Genomic DNA, 20,515 nt, shown 5'->3' on the forward strand with positions numbered 1-20,515 from the left:
ACTTTTACCTAATGTAGTAACATTACCAATTCTCCAACAAGTGCAAAAAGAACTTGCTAACTTGTAGAAAATAGCAGACTACATAGGAGCTAAGAAATAAGCAGTTTTTATAAAAAACTTAGGAAAAATAGGGAAATTGGGTGGTAATTAGCAGGGCTAGAGCTACCACAAACACTTTTACCTAATGTAGTAACATTACCAATTCTCCAACAAGTGCAAAAAGAACTTGCTAACTTGTAGAAAATAGCAGACTACATAGGAGCTAAGAAATAAGCAGTTTTTCAATATTAATCTTACCCGATGATCATGTAGCTGTCAACTCCGTTGCCCGACAGAAATCTAAGGTCGGGATACGCCAGCGATCGCTATACAGGTGGGGGTGTACACAACAGCGCCATCTGTGAGTAGGTACTCAAGTACTTCTTGTCAACAAGAACTCAATTTTTCCTCTGTCGTGCCACCGGCAAGACCTACTTGGATACGCTGTTGATTCTGGAGTTGTTTTTCACGATTTTGGTGATGTATTCACTCTAGATTTTAGCCTTCGCTATTCAGGAAGCTTTATCATTAGCTTAGCAAGCTTTTGGAATTAATTTGGATTAATTGTTAACGAACTTTGTTAGATTTTGGAATCCCCCCTTGACTATTTCTATAATTCAAGATGTCTGACCAGTCTCAAGTCCCTAAGTACAGGCAGTGTAGTGTTAGGGCTTGTACTAGGCGTCTTCCGAAGGCCTCCATAGATCCTCACACCGTTTGTTCCAATTGTAGGGGTAAATCCTGTCAATTGGAAGATCGATGTGAGGAATGCGCTGGGCTTTCGGAATTCGATTTTAACGAATTCCTTAAAAATGCACGTAGGCTAGAGAAGGATAGAATCAGGAGGAGTTCTTCTCGCTCTGTGGATTTTTCCTCTCCCCATGCCCCTCAACCTTTTCCTTCCCCTGTAGTGGTGACTCCCGACCCTGCTACTATGCTACTAGTGCTCAGCCATCCATGGCGGATATGATGCGTGCCATTCAGGCTCTCGGTGACAGAGTGGAGTCATTGGCTAATGACCGTAATCAGCTTTTGGCAGATGTCAAAGAGCTGAAAGCGAAAAGTGCAGTGGGAAGTGTTGTCAGTGCTAGTGAAGTGAAAAGTGTCAGTGTCAGTGTTGCGCATGAGGGTACATCTGTTCGTGCCAGTCGTCCTCCCAGTCCGGGACCTCTTGCAAGCTCCCAAGCCCAGGGGAGAAGCAATGTCGAAGGACCAAAGGGTTCGGCAGGCCTTGATCAGCGTACGGATGTACCCTCAGTGGTTGCGGACGTATCTGTCAAGGATCGTCCCATCTACAAACAGACGAATGAGCCCTATCATTCCTCGTCTGTGGAAGAAGTTTCAAGGAGGAAACGATGGACCAAGGTCTCACGACCTCTCAAGCGTAAGGTCCCTTCCGAGCGAGTCCAACAGCCCAGGTGTAGCCACTGGGTCAGTTCGGACTCGCCGCAGTCTTCCGATGACTGCACACCTCCCAAGAGAGGTAGAGTGGTTCCACAACAGGCTACTGCTCCGTCTGTTGCTGCTCCAACCACGGTAGACCCTAAGTGGTCCATGCTGCAGACTATGCAGTCTCAGCTTGCTGCGTTCATGCAAGAGTATCATGCTGAGAAGGTTGACACTGCTCCTGTTAACCTACAACCTGCCGCGGTTGTGCGCTCAGCAGATACTGCGGCTGCCTGCTCCCACACTCCTCCTGTGAGAGCTCCACCACCGATGCGCAGTCCACCCTGCCAGACGCATGTTCTTGCTGCACCATCCGTTGACATGCGTGAGCTACCGCATCAGCAGTGGGAAGGTGCTGTAGAGCTGCCGGGTTCTGACACTTTGCGGCATGCTCCGCAACCCATGCGGCATGCTCCGCATCCCATACGGCATGCTCCGCAACCTACGGCAACCCCTCCCACGCACCAGCACTCTGCTTTTGTTGTTGCCAGCTCGCAGACTGACCAGCAGCGGCATGATGTGGGATCCACAGCAGCTACGCATGCACCCGTGCTGCCGGATTCAGCCGTTCAGCTTTCTGCTCCGCCTTTGCCACTTCCTACTCAGCTTTCGGATGATGGAGTATCGGATGACGAAGCTGCACATTTGGATGAACCGCACTCCGACTTTGAAGGGCCCAAGTCTACGCCTCCCTCCTTAGACTTTCGTAAAGTCCTTGCCTTGTTCAGGGACTTGTATCCAGAACAGTTTGTGTCTGCAACCCCTCGCTCTCCTCCCTCCGAGTTTGCTCTGGGCATGCAGTCTGCTGCTCCTGCCTTCACCAAGCTTGTTCTCGCACGCTCATCCAAGAGAGCTTTGAGGGTTATGGGAGAGTGGTTGCAGTCCAAGAAGCAACTGGGAAAGACTGCTTTCATCTTTCCGCCTACCAAGCTTGCTTCCAAGTCGAGCGTCTGGTATGCCACGGGAGAGGAACCCGGCTTGGGAGTTCCTGCCTCTGCCCAGGGCGACTTCTCAAGTCTGGTTGACTCTCCCCGCAGGCTGGCTATGAGACGATCGAAGATCTGCTGGTCCTTTTCTGACATGGATCATCTGTTGAAGGGAGTCTTTCGTGCTTTTGAGATCTTCAACTTCCTCGATTGGTGTTTGGGAGCGTTAAGCAGGAAGACTTCCCCTTCGGATAAGGACTCTGCCATGCTGATCATGTCTAGCATGGACAAAGCCATTCGGGATGGGTCTGGTGAACTTGCGGCTTCGTACGTGTCGGGAGTGCTCAAGAAGAGAGAACATCTTTGCTCCTTCTTGTCGTCTGGTATCACCCCTTGCCAGAAGTCGGAGTTGTTGTTTGCCCCTCTCTCCAAGTGTCTGTTTCCGGAGGAGCTGATCAAGGGGATGGCTGCCTCGCTTATCCAGAAGGATACCCATGATCTGATGGCATCTTCCGCACGTAAGGCTAAAACCTTACCTTCCGTGCCTAGACCTTTCCGGCCTGCAGCAGTAGACACACCTGCAACTAGGTTCATCCAGCCCTTTCGTGGCAGAACCTCCAGCAGAGGAGGTACCCGTGCCGACAGTCACCGTGGCAAATCCAAGAAGGGTTCCAAGTCCGCAAAAGGCAGGATCTGACTGCCTTCCTCTCCAGACAGCAGTGGGAGCCAGACTCAAGACCTTCTGGCAAGCTTGGGAGAGCAGAGGTGCAGACGCTCAGTCTGTGAAGTGGCTAAAGGAGGGGTACAGAATTCCATTCTGCCGCAATCCCCCTCTAGCTACATCTCCCATCAACCTCTCTCCCAACTACAAGGAGAAGGACAAGAGGCTAGCGTTGCAACAAGAGGTGTCGCTCTTGCTACAAAAGGGAGCGGTAGTCATAGTCCGGGACCATCAATCCCCGGGCTTCTACAACCGACTCTTCCTGGTAGCGAAGAAGACAGGAGGTTGGAGACCGGTGCTGGACGTCAGTGCTCTCAATGCTTTTGTCACCAAGCAGACGTTCACGATGGAGACGACGAAGTCGGTCCTAGCAGCGGTCAGGAAGGAGGACTGGATGGTCTCGTTAGACCTGAAAGACGCGTACTTTCACGTCCCCATCCATCCAGACTCCCAACCTTTCCTAAGGTTCGTCTTTGGAAAGGTTGTGTACCAGTTCCAAGCCCTGTGCTTTGGCCTAAGCACGGCACCTCTTGTGTTTACCAGACTGATGAGGAATATTGCCAAATTCCTTCACTTGGCAGACATCAGAGCCTCCCTCTATTTGGACGACTGGCTTTTAAGAGCTCCGTCAAGTCGTCGCTGTCTGGAGAATCTCAGATGGACTATGGATCTGACCAAGGAATTGGGCCTCCTGGTCAATATAGAGAAGTCCCAGCTCGTCCCATCCCAGACCATTGTCTATCTAGGTATGGAGATTCAGAGTCGAGCTTTTCGGGCTTTTCCGTCGGCCCCAAGGATCAATCAAGCCCTAGAATGCATCCAGAGCATGCTGAGAAGGAACCGATGTTCAGTCAGGCAGTGGATGACCCTGACAGGGACACTTTCATCGCTGGCCCAGTTCATCGAGTTAGGGAGACTCCACCTCCGCCCCCTTCAGTACCATCTAGCTGCTCACTGGAGAAAGGACATGACGCTAGAGGCGGTCTCAGTGCCTGTTTCCGAAGAGATGAGGTCTACACTGACGTGGTGGAAGAACAGCATTCTTCTCAAGGAAGGTCTACCATTGGCTGTTCAGACCCCCGACCACCGTCTCTTCTCGGACGCATCGGACACGGGCTGGGGTGCGACACTGGACGGACAGGAATGCTCGGGCACGTGGAATCAGGAGCAAAGGACACCTCACATCAATTGCAAGGAGTTGTTGGCAGTTCATCTGGCCTTGATAAACTTCAAGTCCCTCCAGCTAAACAAGGTGGTGGAGGTGAACTCCGACAAAACCACAGCCTTGGCTTACATCTCCAAGCAAGGAGGGACTCATTCGAGGAAGTTGTTCGAGATCGCAAGGGACCTCCTCATTTGGTCAAAAGATCGAAAGCTTTCGCTGGTAACGAGGTTCATTCAGGGCGACATGAATATCATGGCAGATCGCCTCAGCCGGAAGGGTCAGGTCATCCCCACAGAGTGGACCCTTCACAAGAATGTTTGCAGCAGACTATGGGCCCTGTGGGGTCAGCCCACCATAGATCTATTCGCTACCTCGATGACCAAGAGGCTCCCGATGTATTGTTCTCCGATTCCAGACCCAGCAGCAGTTCACGTGGATGTCTTTCTGCTGGATTGGTCCCATCTAGACCTGTATGCGTTCCCTCCGTTCAAGATTGTCAACAGGGTACTTCAGAAGTTCGCCTCTCACGAAGGGACACGGTTGACGTTGGTTGCTCCCCTCTGGCCCGCGAGAGAATGGTTCACCGAGGTACTGCAATGGCTAGTGGACGTTCCCAGGACTCTTCCTCTAAGAGTGGATCTTCTGCGTCAACCTCACGTAAAGAAGGTACACCCAAGCCTCCACGCTCTTCGTCTGACTGCCTTCAGACTATCGAAAGACTCTCAAGAGCTAGAGGCTTTTCGAAGGAGGCAGCCAGGGCGATTGCCAGAGCAAGGAGGACATCCACTCTCAGAGTCTATCAGTCTAAATGGGAAGTCTTCCGAAGCTGGTGCAAGGCGAATGCAGTTTCCTCAACCAGTACCTCTGTAACACAGATAGCTGACTTCCTGTTACATCTAAGGAATGTAAGATCCCTATCAGCTCCTACGATCAAGGGTTACAGGAGTATGTTGGCAGCGGTCTTCCGCCACAGAGGCTTGGATCTTTCCACCAACAAAGATCTACAGGACCTCCTTAGGTCTTTTGAGACCTCAAAGGAACGTCGGTTGTCCACACCAGGCTGGAACCTAGACGTGGTTTTAAGGTTCCTAATGTCATGAAGATTAGAACCGCTTCAATCAGCCTCTTTTAAGGATCTCACATTAAAGACTCTTTTCCTCGTTTGCTTAGCAACAGCTAAAAGAGTCAGTGAGATCCACGCCTTCAGCAGGAACATAGGTTTTACATCTGAAACGGCTACATGTTCCTTGCAGCTCGGTTTTTTGGCTAAAAACGAGCTTCCTTCCCGTCCTTGGCCCAAGTCGTTCGAGATCCCAAGCCTGTCCAACTTGGTGGGGAACGAACTAGAGAGAGTACTTTGCCCAGTAAGAGCTCTTAAGTACTATTTAAGACGGTCAAAGCCATTACGAGGACAATCAGAAGCTTTATGGTGTTCTATCAAGAAGCCTACTCTACCGATGTCTAAGAACGCAGTTTCTTACTACATCAGGGTTCTGATTAGAGAGGCACATTCTCATCTGAAGGAAGAAGACCTTGCTTTGCTGAAGGTAAGGACACATGAAGTTAGAGCTGTCGCTACTTCAGTGGCCTTCAAACAGAACCGTTCTCTGCAGAGTGTTATGGATGCAACCTATTGGAGAAGCAAGTCAGTGTTCGCATCATTCTATCTCAAAGATGTCCAGTCTCTTTACGAGAACTGCTACACCCTGGGACCATTCGTAGCAGCGAGTGCAGTAGTAGGTGAGGGCTCAGCCACTACATTCCCATAATCCCATAACCTTTTTAATCTTTCTCTTGAATACTTTTTATTGTTGTTTTATTGGGTTGTACGGAAGGCTAAGAAGCCTTCCGCATCCTGGTTGATTTGGCGGGTGGTCAAATTCTTTCTTGAGAAGCGCCTAGATTAGAGGTTGTGATGAGGTCCTTTAGTATGGGTTGCAGCCCTTCATACTTCAGCACCTAGGAGTCGTTCAGCATCCTAAGAGGACCGCTAGGCTCAGTAAGGAAGACGTACTTAAAAAAGGCAGAGTAATAGTTCAAGTCGACTTCCTTACCAGGTACTTATTTATTTTATGTTTGTTATTTTGAATAACTGCTAAAATGAAATACGGGATACTTAGCTTCTTATGTTAACATGTATGCTGGTCTCCACCCACCACCCTGGGTGTGAATCAGCTACATGATCATCGGGTAAGATTAATATTGAAAAATGTTATTTTCATTAGTAAAATAAATTTTTGAATATACTTACCCGATGATCATGAATTTAAGGACCCTCCCTTCCTCCCCATAGAGAACCAGTGGACCGAGGAGAAAATTGAGTTCTTGTTGACAAGAAGTACTTGAGTACCTACTCACAGATGGCGCTGTTGTGTACACCCCCACCTGTATAGCGATCGCTGGCGTATCCCGACCTTAGATTTCTGTCGGGCAACGGAGTTGACAGCTACATGATCATCGGGTAAGTATATTCAAAAATTTATTTTACTAATGAAAATAACATTTTTATAAAAAACTTAGGAAAAATATCAATTGGATCTATACCTCTATAAGTGTCAAGGTCTATCTAGATTGTTTTCAGTTCACAGGAATGATAAGATAAACTAGTTAGTTTAGCCTCAGAGAAACGGGAATGAGGAAGATCGCGTTACTCATTACTCTGCTTACTGTCAAACACATCAACGAAAAGAGTTTCCTTTACCTTTTGACACTGAGTGACAGAGGCACCTAGTTTGAGTAAAGGAGGAACTGTTACATCAACACACTGAAGAATACAGATTTAAGGGTAGCCCACCATTCATGTTCCTGGATTGTACCAGAAAGGGTTTCTTTTATTGTCAAATTGTATTCCTTTTCAGTAGAAGCATAAACTCATAAACTCTCTGAGCAACAGTTCTTAGCAGAGTATAGTAATTCTAAGTCAAATCTGATCTATTACCCTTTCAAAGATGATAGGCCTCCTTCTTCTCCAAATAAGGGCATCTTCAGTTATCATTAAACCATGGTTTGTCTTTCACTCTGTATTTTAACACGTTGACTGCGATTGGCAATCTTGTGAAACGGCCCAATGGGCGTTCTCTTTAACACCAATTAAAATCAGTAACCAGCTAGCTATTGACGTGAGAATTGTTATGGTGTATCCGTGAGGTAAGCCCAGTGCTCAGCCAGTGTAGAAAGCGTGACTTTATGTGGTACACTTCGCCTGACATAATAAAAGTCTTCATTACAGGCGTTGTGTACCTAATATGGACATAATATATGTGGTCATATATGGTTCATGTCACCCAAAACGATTAGAGATAGTTCTACTGGCGTTGTGTGCCGAATATGGTCACACTTTGGATGTTCAGTTATGGTGCATATCGCTAAGACTGATCTAGGGAATTACCGTATGCAACATGTACCAGACGTGGCTCATACTCAGTGTGACTCTAAAAGGCACACATCGCCCTGAATGATTGCAAGTGTTACTACGCACATGTATGAACATGCACACACAAACACACACACATATATATAACACCTTTGTATGTTTTCATATGTGCTCATAAAATTTTTAGTACACACGTGTGTATATAGAAATATATATAAACATCGTCGGCGCCCACTCGTGTCCGAGTATTGGGTTCTGTCGTTAGCCATCAGCTTCCTATCTGTGGGGTGGGTGCTTATGCCTGATGTGGCTGTTAATTCCTAGTCTGTGGTGGAAGAGACGCGGACAGTGTTCACAAGGGAGGGTAGGTGGTGGGCGGGGCTGTTCTAATCGCTCTCTCCTTCTTCTCCTCCTAGCCTCCTCATTTTGTCTCCTCCTCTCCTCGAAGTCCACGGTGCCATGGTGTACTGTACTCCTCCAGGTTTTCCTGTCCCTGGCTGTTTCTTCCCATGAGGAAGGATCGATGTCAGTTAGAGCCAGGGTGCGCTTTAGTTGATCTTTATAGCGCATTTTCGGGGCTCCTCGTGGTCTGGTGCCCTGGGTCAGTTCTCCGTAGAATATTTTCTTTGGGAGCCTAGATGGATCCATCCTATGCACATGTCCTATCCAGCGGAGGCGGTGGTGGATGATGGTGGCCTCCACGCTGGTCAGCGAGGCACGTTCTAAGACTTCAATGTTGGTGGTGTGGCTCTCCCAGGGGATTTTAAAGATCTGCCTCAGTTTCATTTGTTGGAAGCGTTCTAGGATTTTAATATCGTTTCTATATAGCGTCCATGTTTCACATGCATACAGGAGCGTGGAGAGGACTACTGCCCTGAACACCATTATTTTGGTGGTCATTGTCAGTGCGTGGTTGTTAAATACGCGGCAGTTGAGTCGGCCAAAGGCGGAGTGGGCTGCCCTGATCCTGTTCTCCACGTCCTTTTTGCGTGTGGGAGCTGATGTTAGGATGCTCCCTAGGTAGGAGAACTGGTCCACCTGTTCTAACGGTTGGTCATTCACTGTGGTATTGAAGTTTGGGAGCATCAGTCCTGGTGGATGTTGGACGAGGGTCTTGGTTTTGTCTGAGTTGACTTGCATCCCAAAACGTTCGTAGGCAGATTGTATGCATCAGCTAACGACTGCAGGTCCTCTGCCGTCTGACCTGGGGTGGCATTGTCGTCAGCATACTGCAGTTCTCGCACTGCACACAAGGTGGTCTTGGTTCTGGCGCGGAGTCTAGCGAGGTTGAAAGCGCCTCCATCCATGCGGAAACGTAGGTCGACTGAGGGTGTGTCTGGGGGAATCTCGTTGAGCATTGCTGCGGTGTATAGCGAGAAACACGTCGGGGCCAGAACACAGCCCTGCTTCAGGCCGCCATTGATGGGGAATGGGTCTGAAAGAGAGTTCTGGTGGCAGACTCTCCCAACCATTCCGTCATGGAGGGCACGCACCAGCTTGACAAAATCGGGTGGGCAGCCATATCTTTTGAGGACAGCCCACATGGCAGGTCGAGGTACTTTGTCGAAGGCCTTTTTCAAATCCCAGAAGATGAACATTATGGGCTGTTGTTGTTTGAGGCTCTTCTCTTGTAGTTGTCGCACACAGAAGATCATGTCTATGGTCCCGCGGGAAGGTCGAAAGCCGCACTGGGACTCTGGCAGGACGTCTTATGCGAGAATAAGGAGGCGGTCAAGGAGAATCCGAGCGAAAATCTTACTCGCGATGCTTAGTAGTGATATTCCCCGGTAGTTGTTACAGTTCTCCCTGTCTCTCTTCTTGAAGATGGTAATAATGTTTGCATCGCGGAAGTCACTGGGGGGGTCTTGGTCTCCCATATTTTCAGTATAAGGAGCATCAAACGGTTCCTCAAGCCGGGGCCACCGTGAGTGAGGAGCTCCAACGGGATGTTGTCTGGCCCTGGGGGTTGCCGGGCTTCATGCGCTGCAGGGCCTTGTTGAAGTCATGGATGGAGGGTGGTAGTGCCATCCAGTGACGGACGGGATGCTGCGGGGTCATTCGCAGGAGATCGTCTGGGGTGTTTGCTTGGTCATTGAGGAGGTTCTCAAAGTGAGACCTCCACCTGGCCAGGATGCCCTCGCTGTCGGTGATGGTCGTGGCCCCATCTGCGTCCTTCAGGCTGCCCACTGATGACCGTGTGGGACCGAATATTTCTTTTGTTGCTGCATAGAAGCTGCGCAGGTCACGTTGGTCAGCGAAACTCTGTATTTCTGCAGCTTTTCTTTGCCACCAGGTGTTCTGGGCTTCATGGATACCTCTTTGGCAACCAGCTTCAGCCACCTTGTGAGCACATTTGTTAGCTGCTGTTGGTTGGTTTTCCAAAGTCAGGCGTGCTTGTCGTTTGGTTTCAATGAGAAGAGAGATGGTAGCATCATTCTCATCAAACCAATCCTGCCGTTTCTTGGTGGTGTAGCCTAGTGTTTCCTCAGCGGCACGGGCCATGGCGTTTCTGAGGGTGGTCCAGTGGTGCTCGACAGTGGCCTGACCCACAGGGTCTGCGAGGTAGTGTTCGCAGGCCTCCTTGTAGTTCTGTGCCACCTGTGGGTTGCGGAGCTTACTACAATCAAAGCGTTGGTGTGGTACGCTGTCAGGTGCCCATCTGGGTGGTTGTAGGGTCGTCACAGAGAGTCGGGAGATGAGGAGTCTGTGGTCCGTCCAGCAGTCGTCCGCTCCGGGCATGGATCGAGTGATGCGGACGTCTCCTCGGTCTCTGGCTCTGGTCAGGACGTAGTCCAGGGTGTGCCAGTGTTTAGACCGTGGGTGTCTCCATGTGGTCTTTTGTCGCTTTGGTAACTGGAAGATGGTGTTGGTTACCACAAGTTGGTGTTCTACACACAGACCCAGTAGGAGTTGGCCATTGGCGTTGCAATTTCCAATGCCATGGCGGCCGATGATTCCCTCCCACAGGCGATGGTCTTTGCCTACTCGGGCATTAAAGTCGCCAAGCACAACGAGCTTGTCATTGGCGGGCACTGCCTGGATGGTGCGGTCGAGCTGGGTGTAGAAGGCAGCTTTGTTATCATCGGTTGAGGTCATAGTCGGGGCGTAGACAGAGATCAGGGTGAGATGTCTGTCCCGCGAGATGGGGATGCAGACAGTCATCAGGCTGATGGCCTTGGGAGCGAGGTTGTGCTGCTGCACTAGCTGGGAACGGATGGCGAAGCCGACACCGTGGATGCAAGGCTCCTCTAGGGCCTTGCCTTTCCAGAAGATGGTGTAGCCTGTTCCAGCTTCCCTGATGTTGCCCTCTTCGGGTAGTCTGGTCTCGCTAAGAGCCGCCACATCAACATTGAAGCGGGCTAGCTCCTTGCAGACGAGGGCTGTACGTCGTTCCGGGCGGTTGGTGTTCGTCACATCTTGGAGGGTGCGGATGTTATTTCGACCGCATTAGTGGGATGTCCGCCAGCCGCGGTGAGCTGACCAGACGGGTTTGCCGTGTCCGATGTTTACCCCACCTTTTCTAGGGGCCTCCCCATGTGGGGCGGGCTGCGGTGTCCTCAATAGGCCAGCCCAGTCACGGGTCCAGCTGCCGAACTCTGGTGTCACGGCTCCGTCACCAGAGAGCGACTGAATCTTAGACTCGCCGCCTGAGTGCAGTCATGGGCTAAGGGCTTCAAGCTATCCAGGCCTGCCCCCTTCACCCACGGTGCTGTCGCCTCAGGACTTGCTGGTGGTGATGATGATGATGATGGTGAGAAAGAGATGAAGAAGGGTGGAGGAAACGACAGAATGCCAGTAGCTAGGTATATTGTTTTGGGTGGTCGTGGCTTTGCAACAGCCTCGCACACACACTTGGCCCACATCATTTTCACCGCGGCTCAAGACATATGAGACAGGCGGCTTCTCCGATGTTGGTTGCATCGGGCTGCCGGGTTCTTGTTATGTCAAGGCCCGCCTTGTTGCCTGCCCGACAGGCAATGCCCTCTTCCGCCGGCGCTGGGAAGCTCCGCCGTTGGGGTCTTGTTTGGTTTGATTTTGGAGTTTTCCTTCTCCTAGCCTTTGCCTATCTTAAAATAAAGGAGAAGGCCTATAGGGGTCCAGTCTTGGTCTGGTCTCTCAGAACTGGCCTTAGCGGTATGGTTGAGCCTGCCAGGGTGGATAAACTACCCCACCGCCATTGCCCAGCCCATCATTGGGACACTCAAGCCCCTCTACTGCAGCAAAGTGCTGGACCATCAGAGGGGTATATAAACATACACTTGAATATAATACATATAAGATGTACATACAGGTTACAGACACACACATTAGGAAACATATAGACAGGCTGTATTTTTGGCAATATAAATTTGTATTTTGCATAGAGAAAAGTATTTACATACAAGTAAATTAGGTCATCTTCAGTTATTCATATATATCTGTCCATCTGTATATGGTAGCCCATCTTTTTGTACCCGTCTCTCCATGTATATACATACATACATACATACATATATTCACACTTATGCGAGAGAGGAATATAATGTGGAAAAGAACTCTTCCTTATGTCTGTATAAGAGAATATATTATAATATAAAATTAGAAAATAAGATAAAGGAAGTAACAGAAAAAGGAATGGCACATACACACAAAATGGGTAGTTTATATATATATATATATATATATATATATATATATATATATATATATATATATATATATATATATATATATATATATATATATATATATATATATACATACACATACACTTGCATATACAGACTGATATACAAATTACCCATTGTCCCAATATGATGAAAAATTAACATCCCAGAGAATATTTGAATTCTTGCCTTCCTTTTAGTACCATATGTATGTATATATATTTACTGTATGTATGTATGTATGTATATGCATATATATATATATATATATATATATATATATATATATATATATATATATATATATATATATATATATATATGTGTGTGTGTGTGTGTGTGTGTGTGTGTGTGTGTGTATGTATGTATGTACTGTATGTATATATGTGTATGTATGTAAGTATTACTTTCTCTGTCATTTCTACTTATTCCTTTATATTATATATATACACACTATACACACAAAAGCATACATATGCATACAGAAAAAAATCCCTGACTGAAGCTACTGGCCCCAAAGCCAAGACAAGAAGGCTTTGTCGTTCCTGTTATGAGATACTGTCACAAAATAAAGGAAGTTCTGTAGCTCAAAAGAAAGCACGAAGAGTAAACACATAATGTGAGAATTGTGAGGGTAAACCTTTCCTTTGTCTCAGTTGTTTCAACTTGAAACATTCAGTTTGAAGAATATAAATTTGTGTATTTTATTGGTTTTTCTTATGTAGTAGCAAAACAGAAAAAAATATTAATTTTATACTTGTACTCTAAATACTAAGATATCCTTCATCATACATGGATATTTTTTCATCAAGAAAAGGACACTATTTTTTTCAGAAGTAAAATGTTTACCAAACTGATTTATTTTTCTATTGAATTTATATAAATGTAATCTAGGGTTAAAAGGATAGCATTTTTATTGATCTAATGATAATGTTTTCTATTCTTTTACTGAAAGAAAGAAAGAATTAGAAAAAAAAAATATGCCCCTTTTGCCAGCATGTGAAGATTATTTTCAGTAATAAATTAAGTGTTTAGTTAATGTTTTAGTTAATTTTAATTAATTTCCAATATATTACAATAATATTTTGGTAAAAAAAAGCCCATTTTGATAAAATTTGGATACTTGAAAAAATATATAATTCTTAGCATGTGTACCACATAGGGTACACATCGCTCATTCAGAGTCCCCTGTGAACCATATGTGGAGCACATCGCAGTCAACGTGTTAACACACGAGAAGGGATTCGCCTATCAATTATGTTGACCAGATTCTCATTCAAGAGAACAACAGGTGACAGGCTCAACACTTTTGTACAATTGTGACCAATTGAAATGCAAAAGATCACTCAAAATGCCATTCCCATCTGCTTTGGATTTTATATATATCTTACATGAGTATAACACATCAGAGACAGGCTTCTCAGTCTTAATGTTATTAACAAAATGAAGGCATGATTAGAAGTCTCAACTGGAGAACCAACCTTACTTTTTATAACACCAGGGGAGTTAGTCTATACTAGATCCAAGCAGTTACCAGACCTGTTAATGGCTTCACCTATGATTCCTTATAGCCTTATTCAGAGGCAAAGTCCATAATTCTTAAACCATGTCGATCAGTAAGGGAAACAGAATTAAACCACTACCTGTAGTGAGCATTGAAATCAGTAACAATCACGAAAAAAGCCATTTCTATCATTTTATAGCATCATAGCCCACAATGGTAAGAAGACAATCAAAGATAGATTAACCCAAGTATGGATTCCGATAAATCAAACACAAATACACCTTCATATAATCTTAGTAATACAATAGAGGGACAAGGTTATTACAAGGAAAGAAAATCATAGAAGCCAGCAAGATGAATGTCAATGAGTATAGAAATAACTAACTTTATTATGGGAATTCATTTTTTCATAGGAAACATTAAAAACTGAAATTTAATGATTAAGTTCTTTATTTTGTACTGATAAAAGCTGAGTAGGTCACATTTTAAAGTCAACATAGATTATTCGCCATAGGATCAAAGTTCTCTCATTCAATTTCTCTGCTTTTTACTCGGTTTGGATGTTAACATATGTAGATGTCATAGTAGCCATGTGGGAGTTCCATGCTAAATATTTTAAGCTTGTATTTCAGGAATCCAATGTGCAGGGAGTTAGATTCATAGTACAGTAATTGCATTGTCTTTTTTTCTTCTTTAAAACTTTTTACAACAGGATTTCTCAATTTATAGCAGTATTTTAATGTTGTATATCATTTACCGGATAGTAGTTTTTAACCCCCTTATAATACTTGTTCCCTGAACTACCATATATTAGTGTTCTGGTTCTCAACCTTGTCGAGTGTGAAGCAAAAGACGTACTACTCTGCAACTTCTAGAGTTGATTTTATGTATGTCCAAAGGTCACAAGATGCCTATATTAATCGAAACCTGATTTTAACTTTATCGAACTGGTCGCAGTCACCCAATCTAAGGTTTTAGGTTGCTAATATTTTCCCACCTGAATTGCAATAATATCTAATCATCATTAATGGATTTGTTGTGAAACAAGTCATTTTTTAAAACAAAATTATTCTAATGAGGGTTCCTTTTCAACAACCACATTTTTTCTCCCAGCTCATGGATCTCATGACACAAATAATAACTGTATTCACTGCTTAGGGCTTGAAAATCATACCATACCTGCTCAGTAATAACTGATGTCTTCTCCTTTTATATCTAAGATATTGTAGTACCAAGACAGTCTTGTTACGTTGAGATAGACAATTACAAGTAATTAGTATGTATAAAAAAGTTAATCTAAGAATAAAGCTGTTATGCTTTAAATGGTATGTCATAAACCAATAAAAGGTTTTTGCAAACCCATTCCTTAAGGGTTATCTATGGTACAGCAGAATTAATTTTTGAAGCTATTAGGCCCTCATTCAAGTACCAAAATAATCGGTCCTGGAAAGGTAATGATTAGTGTTATCAAAACAAAATATTCTTTTGAAAACTTGTACAGTTTTTGACAAATTGTGAATTTATTTTTCAGGTATGCAATACGACCCTGGCATCTTATGATCCATTTCACTCACATGACAGTGGAAAGTCCCACATGAAAGTAAGTAATTTCATATTAATTTGGAAAAATTTTATTTTGAATCTGCTCCAAAAGATGACAGTTTTTTCAAAGAGGACAGTTTCCAGTTTTTTCAAAGAGGACAGTTTTTTCAAAGAGGTAGTGTTTTTGATTTTTGTAAGTGCAATAGATGAATGTTACTTAGATACTATTTTATCGACCGGTATTTTCCAGTTTCACGCTTTTTTAAGAATGAAGTTTTGGATGTGTTATATTATTATTTTTGTTATAGTTGTGTTTGAGTTTTGTAAGTAGATGAATGTTATTTAGATACCATTATACGTATTTTGTTTTTTTCTCTGATGAAAATAAAGCTTTTGGATGAGCTATACTATCTGTATAGATTAGTTTAACACATAGATTCTTATGATTTGCCCAAAGGTATTCTTTGAATAACTGACAAAAGGTAGAGCAAGGTGAAGTTGAAGAAGGAATTAGGAACACATCAAGGGCAAAAGGCAGAAAGCATTATAGCTAGAGGTGGAGATACTACAAAAAGTATAATCTGGTCATCCTGATTCTCTCGTTGTCTCCTGAAGAGAAGAGATTGAGGAGGACTCAAACCTGATTTCATGAACAGCTGTTTTGGATCTTGGCCACAAACTTTGGAACTAAAGTAATGAAGACCTTCCTCCTTATGACACATGAGATGCCATGAAGCTCAGCTCGCTTTGTCAAAACTAATGCTAGCAGATAGAGTCTTGAGTGTTAGGTTTCTGTTAGATGCTCATCTCAAAGGCTCGTCACATCCCAATCTGGGGCCCTAAGTTTGTGGGGCTAGAAAAACTGCATGAAGTTCCTCATGGGTAGAGTCAATTCCCTCTCTGAAGAGTGTGTAGGGCTCGTGGTTCTCTTCTTGAAGTATATTTCATGGTCAGCTTAAAGTTCAAAGCGTAAAAGAAAGCATACACGGAGAAGGTTAGGCTTATAAGACAGTAGTTACTAGTCTTGAATTTCCACTTCCCAATGGATTAATTTCTTAATGTTAGGAGGACATAAGGATTTTGCTCTAGAAGGTCCTTTGCATAATGCCAATGGAACTAGGAGGCCTATAGATCTATGATGGTCATTCTCATCTCCTGATAGGGGAAGTTTTTCTTTCTACTTTTTTCAGTTTTTTATCTGGATTTAGGAAGACTCCTACCATTTCATTGGGTTTGTTCCTGGCTAGATAAAGGAGCTCTGTTAAGTGATTCTGGTCTCCAATCATTCTTTGTTCAGTTACAAATTTTAGTTGGATAGATGGTTGACATTTTGGTTTCAGTTAGAAGAAATTATCTATGTGAGATTTAGAGGTTTAGACAGTACATGAGAAGCTAGTCTTATCAAGTGGTGTATCTTGGTGTAATTAATCTTCTTTTTAATTTTCTATGATTATCAGAAGGGATTAGGAACATTACTCGGTCCCATTAAAACAATGTTATTTTGAGATTACTGCAAACTCTATATACTCTACTTTTTTGTTTTTCAACCAATTTTTTTTTTCAATTAAAAAATTTATTCGCAAACCTGTACATGGGAAAAATTCTCTTAGCATTTAAAACTATTTGTATTATTATTTAATCTGTGTATATATACAGTATATTACTTTTAATTATTATTATATTTCATATGCAAGTTTTAGATTCTCGCCAAAAGTGAATGTACAGGATGTAGGATCTTTGAATGACAAAAATCTATCAATTTTAAAAACTAGAATAAATTTATCCCTAAAAATTTCAAATTTTGAAAAATCGTGCTTCAAAGTCTTATTGTAGAGATTGCTTGAGTACGCTTTAGTATTCATAAGTATAAGCTTTTAGAGTAATTATCCTCATTGCTGGGGATCATAAGATATAATCATCATATTTCAGGGCTATTTATTCACCAGTGGTGAGCACCTACCACAAATAAAAGATTTTTTGCTCCCCATACTGCACACACATACAGTATACTGTATAGGCTGCATATACCAAATTCACACATGAATAAGACTGATTAACATAATGTATTCTTATCTGTACATTTTTCTGGGTATTTTTTACACTTGGCCAATTTATTTATTGTCTCTATACACTTTATGCATGTTGTAGCATAATAACAACATAAAGCTGTAAATATATCCACAAGCAGACAAGGAAATCAGAACATAACTTAGAGACACATGCAACTAACGTTTATTTACGAATACCACAATGTATACAGTATAAGGAAAATCGGTAATCTATTCCTCAGAATATATTAGAAAATGGTGAAATTATTGTATATGGGGATACTAAAATAAATATGTTTCCTTGGAATTTTTAAAAGAGAAACTAAATAAAAAGGTGCACAGGTCAGGAAAGGTAGCCAACGGTACCTTACGCTCTTGGTCAAATATATAAAGAGCTATTTGAAACGTGAAATACAAGCGCTCTTCTCGCCAATATACAATATTCTGAATTTCCAAAATCCCAAGCCAGATGTCATCAGTCGTGTTAGTTTTCTAGAGGTTATTATTTTAAAATTTTGATAAAAGATCTCACATATATAATAGTTTTTTTTTTTGTCATTGACAGATGGGCTATTAACAGTATCAGATAGACAGTTTTGATAGACTGGAAGTCAGCTCCTATAATGGGATTTTGAGTGTGGAAAGTAGATTTTTATCTCTACTTTATTTCAGATCTATTTTTCACACTAAATGTTAGTTGTTCCGTAACCGAAATACAAACCACGCTATTTACAAAGGGTTATTACTTTTAGCGTAGCTGAAATGGCGAGCCATTAGAATTTAACGAGGGTGTATTACCCCCGCGCTAGTTAGCGGGGGGGTAGGGGAGTGGTAGCTAGCTACCCCTCCTCCCCCTCACACACACGTGAATACTCACTTTTAACTTTTGGCTCGGACTGTGACAGACGTCTCTGTCTTGGTCCTCGCTTGGCAGCCATTGTCTGTTTTGTCTTTACTTAATCGCTTACTTTTCTTTTACTCAATATATATGTAAACATGTTTTCATGTTTGTATATATATTTGAGTATAGAAATAAGTAAGTTTCCTTTTCAGATGTGTGTGTAGTGTACGATATCTACGTGGAGGCCTCGGCAGTTAGGCCACCACGGCGTATTTTATGGGTGGCGATCGAGTTTGACTTATGTCTTTCTCTCTCTCTCTCTCTTGAGGTCGTTCACCCTTTTACTACGTGTTACTATGCCCTTGTAGCCTAGCTTCCTTTCCGTGTGGGGGGTTGCTACGTCGTACGTTTGTATCAATTAGTTATGAATCTAATTGTAGTTGTTTTTTTTGTTTTTTTCAGCTTGTAGAACGATTCCTTTCGGGGTTTTCGTTCTTTCTTTAGTGTTCATTCATTTTTAATTTACATAATTACATAGTTACATAATTATAATTGTTATAATTCTGTTTTGGTTACAGCTCTCCTTCCGCGAGTGTAAGTGGTTGTGAGGGCACGTGCCTGTTGTGTAATTCTTGTTCCTTTCCCTTGGGATTCCTCTTCGGAGCCTTCCCGGGGGAATGAATGTGTACTAATATTATTTGTTTTATTTTTTTACAGTTACCGATCTAGTTCGTTTCTGTAATATAGCAACGGTGTGAGCTGTCTGGTTGAGTCCTGGGGATTCGGCTGTTGCTGCCTCCCCCCTTGTATTTTCGTCAGGGGCGTGTCTCCTTCTACTGGTAGTACTCCCGTGTCGACGGACAGCTCTCCAGTTCATTTTAGAACCGTCAGGAGGCTTGCCTCCTTGGGCGGATAACTTTCCTTCCGAGGGAAGTTTTTCCTGTCCAGGCTTGAGTTTTTCCCCTTTTGGGGGGTTCTTCTCTTGCCTTTTTTTCGTGCGACTATGCTCTTGGTGCTGAGCGGTCGCACCTGCAGTTTCGCTCAAGGGGCTGGGCAACTGCAGGAGCTCCTCTTCGGAGGATTGCTCCTTTTAGGTCACTGGCTGACCAGTCTCTTCCTCGAAGTGTTTCTCTTTCGTTCGCGAGAGAGTACACTCATAGAGACTCCTCTTCGGAGGTTTCTTCTGTTGCTGTTGGCCTCCCTCGCCGTAAGGCCCTCCGTCCGCCTCGTCGTAAGGGCCTCTCATCTCCCTATAAGGGTGCTTGAGGCGCCGTTTTGGATCTCCGTTTGCAGCCTACAACTCCTTTTTTCTCGATCTTCCGCCTTGGTGCAGATGGACAGCAGTCTGATCTCGTCTTCCAACGGGCAACGGTCTTCCCGACGGACAACGGTCTGCCCGACGGACAGCGGTCTTCCGACGGACATCAGTCTCCCGGCGGACAACGATCCCTTCGGGGCAAAGGGTTGCCCCCACGGGGGTTCATCCCTTGCGTGTCAGGGTTTCCCTGCGCGCCCTTCTGCTCATCAGCGCTCTCCTGTTCGTCAGCGCTTTCAAGATGATCTTCCCTGCAGTTCCTGTTACGTGCCCTGTGCGCCCACGTTCGCCCTCGCGATCTAGAACTTCGGTTCAGGTCGGGGTCAAGGACTCTTCTTCTTTGCGCAGGCTTCCACGCGTAGCCTTCTGCTCGTCAGCGATCGTCAGCTCGTCAGCGATCATCAGCTCGTCAGCGATCATCAGCTCACCAGCGATCTCCGGATCGCCCACGTGTGTTACAGCTGGCACGCCAACGTTCTCCAACACTTCTGAAGGAACATGGTTCGCCAGCTACTAGCTCACCTGCGCATGCTGATCGCCATCGCACGACCCTCAACTGCGGATGCTGATCGCCATCGCGCGACCCTCAACTGCGGATGCTGATAGACATCGCGCGACCCTCAACTGCGGATGCTGATCGCCATCGCGCGACCCTCAACTGCGGATGCTGATCGCCATCGCGTGACCCTCAACTGCGGATGCTGATCGCCATCGCGCAACCCTCAACTGCGGATGCTGATCGCACGACCCTGCATGATCGCCCGCTTACGCATGCTACTCCTCATCGCACAACCCTGCACGATCGCCCGCTTACGCATGCTGCTCCTCATCGCACAACCCTGAACGATCGCCCTCCTGCGGATGCTGATCACCATCGCACCCTTTCACGCGATCATTCACCTGCGCATGCTGCTCGCCATCGCACAACCCTGCATGATCGCCCGCTTAC

General features: G+C 44.7%; 1 protein-coding gene across 5 annotated transcripts in view; it reads left to right on the plus strand.

Annotated features, from left to right (window-relative positions):
• Positions 1 to 20,515, plus strand: part of LOC137651222 (uncharacterized) — a 171,221-nt gene that overhangs the window by 31,470 nt on the left and 119,236 nt on the right. For all 5 annotated transcript variants that reach the window (XM_068384418.1, XM_068384419.1, XM_068384417.1 and 2 more), the window contains exon 5: positions 15,352 to 15,420. In XM_068384418.1, coding sequence (XP_068240519.1) covers positions 15,352 to 15,420 — 69 coding nt within the window. The remainder of the gene's footprint in view (positions 1 to 15,351; positions 15,421 to 20,515) is intronic.

The sequence above is a fragment of the Palaemon carinicauda genome, chromosome 12 (genome assembly GCF_036898095.1).
Source record: "Palaemon carinicauda isolate YSFRI2023 chromosome 12, ASM3689809v2, whole genome shotgun sequence".
NCBI lineage: Eukaryota > Metazoa > Arthropoda > Malacostraca > Decapoda > Palaemonidae > Palaemon > Palaemon carinicauda.